General features: G+C 47.5%; 1 protein-coding gene across 1 annotated transcript; it reads right to left on the bottom strand.

Annotated features, from left to right (window-relative positions):
* Window positions 1-3,120: 3,120 nt before the first annotated feature.
* On the bottom strand, window positions 3,121-6,274 carry LOC147085545 (uncharacterized). Its single transcript, XM_085979108.1, has one exon. It carries the CDS (start codon window positions 6,272-6,274, stop codon window positions 3,422-3,424), a length of 2,853 nt encoding a protein of 950 aa, XP_085835234.1. The 3' UTR covers window positions 3,121-3,421.
* Window positions 6,275-7,033: the final 759 nt, after the last annotated feature.

Raw genomic sequence — 7,033 nt, 5'->3', positions numbered from 1 at the left:
GATGGTTATCTGGATCAATATGTCGAGGAACCAACTCAGGAACAGGCTATATTGGACTGGGTACTGTGCAATGAGAAGGGACTAATCAGTAATCTTGTTGTACGGGGACCGTTGGGTCAGAGCGATCATAACATGATCGATTTCTCACTCGAAATGGAGAGCGAAGAAATTGACTCAGAGACTAAGGTCCTGAATTTAAACAAGGGGAATTATGATGCCATGAGACGGGAACTGAGTAGGTCTGATTGGACAACGTTCCTGAGAGGACTGGAGGTAGATAAACAATGGCAAACATTTAAAGATAGAATGACAAAATTGCAAAAATTGTTTATACCAATCTGGCATAAAAGGAAATCTAAAAAGGTGACTCAACCGTGGATAACAGGGGAAATTAGAGACAGCATAAAATCCAAAGATAGGGCGTATAAAATAGCCAAAAAAAGCGCCAGAGCGGAAGATTGGGAACAGTTTAAGATAGAGCAAAGGAGGGCAAAGGGCATGATCAAGAGGGGCAAAATAGCTTACGAAAACAAGCTGGCGGAAAATATAAAAACTAACTCCAAAAGCTTTTATAAATATATCAAAAGGAAAAGACTGGTGAAAACCAAAGTTGGTCCATTGCAGTCAGATACGGGGGAATATATAATGGGAAATAAGGAAATGGCAGATCAACTAAATGCATACTTTGGGTCAGTCTTTATGAAGGAAGACACAAAAAACCTCCCTGGGATATCGGGAAAAATAGGGACATTGGCAAAGGAGGAACTGACGCAAATCAATATCTCTAAGGATATGGTGTTAAGGAAGCTAAAGGGATTGAAGGTGGACAAATCCCCAGGGCCTGATAACATGCATCCTAGGGTACTGAAGGAGGTGGCCCTAGAGATAGCGGATGCACTAAGGATGATTTTTCAGAATTCATTAGACTCGGGAACAGTGCCGATGGATTGGAGGGTAGCTAACGTTACCCCACTATTCAAAAAGGGGGGTAGGGAAAAAGCAGGTAATTACAGACCTGTAAGCCTTACATCAGTTGTGGGCAAAATGCTGGAGTCCATCATTAAGGATGAAATAGCGGAGCACTTAGCAAATGGGGACAGGATAGGACAGAGTCAACATGGATTTACAAAGGGTAAATCGTGCTTGACTAATCTATTGGAATTTTTTGAGGGAGTAACTGGTAGAATAGATGGGGGAGAGCCAGTAGATGTGGTGTACCTGGACTTCCAAAAGGCCTTCGATAAGGTCCCACATAAAAGATTAGCATGGAAAATTGAGGCTCATGGGATAAAGGGGAAAGTTTTGGCGTGGATAGGGAACTGGCTGTCAGATAGAAAACAGAGAGTTGGAATAAACGGCTCATTTTCTGAATGGCAGGCAGTAACAAGTGGGGTACCACAGGGATCTGTCCTGGGCCCCCAGCTGTTCACAATTTACATTAATGACCTGGATCAGGGAGTCGGATGCAGCATTTCCAAATTTGCAGACGACACTAAACTAGGAGGTGGGGTGGGCTCAGAGGAAGAGACCAGGAAGCTCCAGAGCGATTTGGACAGACTGGGCGATTGGGCGGATAAATGGCAGATGCACTATAATGTGGACAAGTGCGAAGTTATCCACCTTGGGTGCAGGAACGGGAGGGCAAATTATTATTTAAATGGCAATAGATTGGGAGAGGGGGAAGTACAGAGAGACCTGGGTGTTCTTGTACACCAGTCACTGAAGGCGAGCATGCAGGTGCAACAGGCGGTCAAGAAGGCAAACGGTATGCTGGCCTTCATAGCAAAAGGGTTAGAATACAGGAACAGGGATACCTTGCTGCAGCTGTACAGGGCACTGGTGAGACCACACCTCGAGTACTGTGTACAGTTTTGGTCGCCTCATCTGAGGAAGGATGTTCTTGCCATGGAGGGGGTGCAGCGGCGATTCACCAGGCTGATACCAGGAATGGCGGGAATGACCTATGAGGAGAGACTATGTAGTTTAGGGATGTACACACTGGAGTTTAGAAGATTGAGAGGGGACCTCATAGAAGTGTATAAAATTCTGACAGGTCTAGACAGACTGGATGCAGAAGGAATGTTTCCCTTGGCGGGTGAGAACAGAACTAGAGGACATAATTTAAGGATAAGGGCTAAACCATTTAGGACAGAGATGAGGGGGAATTTCTTCACTCAGAGAGTGGTGAACCTGTGGAACTCATTGCCACAGAGGGCAGTGTACGCCAGCTCATTAAATATATTTAAGAGGGAATTAGATATATTTCTACGGGCAAAAGGGGTTAAGGGTTACGGAGAGAAGGCGGGGACGGGATACTGAATTAAAGGATCAGCCATGATCTCATTAAATGGCGGAGCAGGCACGAAGGGCCGAATGGCCTACTCCTGCTCCTATCTTCTATGTAACATAAGATGTACCTTGTCATGCCAATAAAGCGATTTGAATTGAATTGACTGTGTCACAGGTAGATGGAAGTTCGTGGCAGCGGGTTCTGAGATGAGTGGGTGCCCTGCCATTAGAACCAAAGGGGCTTTGAGGAACACGGGCCAAGAAATCGGATATGGCCTGAAAATGGACGGAGTCGTGGCCCAGCGTTACTTAGCTGCGTCTGGATACAGTGGCCTAAGTAGCACGCAAAATTCATGCTGAGTGCTCTTTTACATGATTATAGTGCTGATCTGAGCACTAAACCCGCTGCTCATTGCTTTACCGCTCAACAGATGGGCCAATATCGGGTGCAGTCTGACTGCAAGTCATGTTAGGCCTCGGCTTTCTCCACTACTTAAAGGGAAGGTTCTTTGGTGCAGCAGCGCCACATTGTCATTCCATTTGGAGCGCCACTTGTAAGATCACGCTGTATCAGAGTGCTCTCCTGCAGCCTCAGTTTGCTGCCACCCAAGCTCAGACTGCTGCCACCATGGCTGGGTTTACCAGTGTCGAACGGGGCTTGCAGGGTGTCACAGCCACCCCACCATCTGGCCACCAACAGATTGCTAGGAATGTTGAGTCACCACCTGGGGAGAGTGGCAGTGGATCTGGTGAGCAGGAACCTGCTGCCCTCTCTCAGGATGACAGCATTCCTACTCCCACCTCTGCCACTCTACCATTGCCCTTGCCGCTGCCTGTCAGCCAGCCTAGGCTGCTGCCGCCCATGCCGAGGTGGTGCAGTCTACAGCCAGGCCTTCTAGGGCCAGAGCTGCTCGAGGTCGTCCTGCAAGGCCATTTGCAGTCTCCCCCACTGAAAGTCAGCAGCCTTCCACTGGCCATTCTGCAGCCACTGGGGGAGTTGTTCGCAATTAACACAGGGCGGTAAGTTGAGCGGCGAACTCCAAAACACATGGGAAGTGCGGCAGCCACCATGTTTCCCCGAATCGGGCCTTAAGGGCCTGCGGTAAGACTGCGGATTTCTAGGCCTTGAAGCTTAACTTTCAGCAGCGGGATTCCCCTCCTTGGCCCAGTTGGAGCCTTTAATCGCTTCTCTCACTTTGACCCAAAACAATTTTTGAGCTTCAATGTCTGATGGCCACTGGATGTAGGTCTTCTTTTTCATGACCTTTCTCATCTTGTGGTAGGTTGAGAGTTCAGCATCTGGAATCTTCTCCAAGAAGATCAGGATGATGATATCTTTCAGCTCGTGGAAGAGCCTGTAGCTCGCTAGCTGCAGTTCCATGGAGCACCACTCGCTGTACAGGTAGTTGCGGCTCATCACACAGATGGTCTTCCTGCTCTGGTAGATGCTGTCCACGATGTTGTCGATGATATATTTGCCCAGCTCAAAATCTCTGTGGTGGAGGCAGAGTTTGAAGCTTTGAGGTCCTCTCGTTTCCAGGTTTGGCACCAACTCTTGCAGAACCCAGTCTTCGTCCTGAGAATTATAGGAGATAAATGCATCATACCTGTAGGACTGCTGACTCTCTCCTCTCCCTCTGTGGTCATTCAACCACGATCGGAAAATATAAAACCCATACTTGATGTGCCAGTACCCTTTGCTGTAGAATATAGGGATGAACATGAACAAGATCAAGACCGGCACAGTTATATGGAACATGATCTGCCCAATGTCCAAGTAACAAACGCGAGCATCAAACTTATACAAGTATTCAGTTGGCCGATCTGCACATGTTTGGTTGTAAAAATAGATAACCTGCACCCTGGGGTTGGACAGGGACCAGTTTTGGAACCAACTGATGTCACAGGTGCAGGGGAACGGGTTCTTCCGTAGATCCAGGTAGGTCAGGGAGGGCAGGTGTTCCACAACCGTGCTATTGATGATCTGAATGGCATTTTTCCCCAAGAACAATGTCCTGAGGTTGGAAAGGTTTCCAAAGACGTCAAGAGACATGGATTGGAGGCCGACATTTTCAAGGTTGTGTCTCTCTAGACTCTGGAGATTCTTGAAGATCCCTGGATTCAGACCGTGGATCCCATTGCAAGCATCGGGCATGGAGAGGATTCTCAAATTGATCAGGTCTTCAAATCCATCTTTGGACAGTGACATTTTATTCTCTCCTATATACAGGTCTCTTAAAGAGATGAGGCCATTGAAAAACTTTGGAGGAATAATGTTGATGCCGTAGGGTTGCTGGGCTTGTAGTTTGAGAATGTAGAGCTTTGTGAGGTTAACAAAGGGAGATGCTGCAATCAGGCCAGTGTTGTATCTGATCCGGTTACTGTCCAAGTCCAACACTCCTAATGATGGGAGGATGTCGAAGATCTCCCTGCTGATACGGGTTATACAGTTCCTATCGAGATAAAGCTTGGTCAGGTTGTGTAATCCACAGAAAGACTGGCTGGTGAGGCTTCGAATTTTGTTCCCTCCCAGGTCCAATGTGTTCAGGTTATTGAGATTTGCAAACACCTTGCTGAAAACAATTGAGATCCTGTTGTTTCTGAGATTGTGATTCCTGAGACTCCCAAGGTTGCTGAAGGTGTGTTCATAGATGTCAGTTATGAGGTTGTTGTCGAGTCGGAGCTCCTGCAAGTTGGTGAGGTTAGAAAAGGCAGCCTTGTTGATGACAGCAATGTTGTTAATGTTCAGCTTTAGGGTCCGGAGATGGGGAGCATAAGAGAAGGCGTGACTATAAATGGTGAAAATCCTGTTGTAGCGAAAGGTTAGGAGCGACAGCTTGGGAAACACCGCGACTGCCTTCCCATCCTTGTAACAGGAAGGTAACTTGATGATTCTGTTGTGCTCGATAATGAAAGAAACAACTAGCTTTCTTTTCGATGCAAATTCAAAGCACTCCACAGATGTGAGGAGATTGTGTGATAAATCCCAGCTGGTGATGGGTGGGCACTGGGATAGGGAATGGGCAGGGAGGAATAAGATCTGATTGTTCTGCAGGACCAGGCTCTTCATAGTCCTGAGACCCAGATAGTGGCACAGGTTGGACAGCTGACTCTGGTTGTGCAGCCTTAACCCAGAGTATTGAACATTCTGTAGATCCAGGTTTGCAGATTTGAGAAACTCGGTGACATTTAAGGGGTTGTTCTTGATGATCAAACACGAGATGTTCCTCAGGTCAACTTTAGAAAATTCCAAAGCATCGGAGAGTTTGTTATTGGACAGATCCAACCTGAGAATGTTGTTGAGGAAGTTCCGTTGGCAGTCAAATGTTGTGAGAGAGTTGTTAGAGAGGGAGAGGTTTCGGAGGGAGGGTGGGAGGGCGGTGCGATGTTGCAGGGAGGCGAGTTGATTGTTGCCCAGATCCAGGAGCGTCAGATTACTGAGCCCAGAGACAGCGCTCACCAGATGGGAGAAATTCTGGAGTTTATTGGAGCTTAAGACAAGTGTTTGAAGATTGTCCAATGCAGCGAAGGCTTTGGGTTCAACTGTGACTAAGCGGTTGTGATGGAGCAGGAGTTGATCTAACTTTTCAAGTTCTTGGAAGCCCGAAGAGTTCAGACGAGAGATACTGTTGTAGGACAGGTTAAGGGTCAGTAGGCTGGTGAGATTACTGAACGCACCGCAGCAAACACTCTCAATCCGATTGTAATCCAGCCGCAGGGTGAGCAGCTTGGACAGGCTGCGGAAGCTGTCCGCTTGCAGTTGGGTGAGCCAGTTGTGGGAGATGTTCAAGTGCACGGTGCTGGCTGGGAGGTCGGACACGGCACTAGAGACCTGTGTCAGGAAGCGGTGGACGCACTGAAATGTACCATTGTGGTTCGCAACCTGCATGCAGTTATTGAAAGTGTACCCGGGGACTGTGGGCACCAACACATTGCAGGAGAGGGCACAGAGAAGCAGCAGCCAGTCAACGCTCAGTCTCAACATCACAGCCTCCTTCTTCCGTCCGAGGGTTCAGATGTTTTGCAGGACCTCACTCAAGAAAAATTCCGTGGGTGTGAGATGTTTTTTCTCTGTCGCTGCCAGAACAGCCTGTAAAGTCAGAGATGGTTTACATTGTCAGTTTAGTAGTAATTAAGCAAATCAGTTAACCTGCTGCCATGGATACTCTGTTCTCCACTACTCTGAAAAGCCATTCCCATGTTTAATATTTGTGATATGCGGAAGGCTCCTTTCTGTCCAGATATTACCAGCTCCCTGAAGACCCCTTACTCCTCTGAACACCTCACGCTCTTGCATACCTCGCCCATTCCATCATCACCTGCGGCTCTCCCAGGCCACGGCTACTTTCTCATTAAGATCTGCTTCCTCTTTGTATTGAAGTGCCAAAGGCCCCAGACCCTGATGACTGTGTTCACGGATACTGAGGGAAGACAGAGAGGAGATAACATAGGCTTTGAGGACAATGCTCCAAACATCCTGTGCACTGGTCCCCATATTACAAAACGGATAAAGAGGCACTGGAGAAGCTGCACAAAAGGTTTGTACCAGAACTGAGAGGTTTCAACTATCAGGAAAGATTAAACAGGCTGGGGCTCTTTAGAAAAGAGACTGAGAGATGACCTGATAGAGGTCTTTAAAATTATGAAGGGGTTCGATAGGGTAGACAGAGAGAAGATATTTCTAGTTGTGGGGGCAGACCAAAACTGTGGGCCATATATATGAGTTAGTCACTAATTCATCCAG

Source organism: Somniosus microcephalus, unplaced genomic scaffold (assembly GCF_052327205.1).
Source record: "Somniosus microcephalus isolate GS21.2 unplaced genomic scaffold, FLI_Smic_1.0 unresolved_chr8, whole genome shotgun sequence".
NCBI lineage: Eukaryota > Metazoa > Chordata > Chondrichthyes > Squaliformes > Somniosidae > Somniosus > Somniosus microcephalus.
The sequence above is the reverse complement of the archived record's forward strand: the minus strand, read 5'-3'. Positions and strand labels throughout refer to the sequence as shown.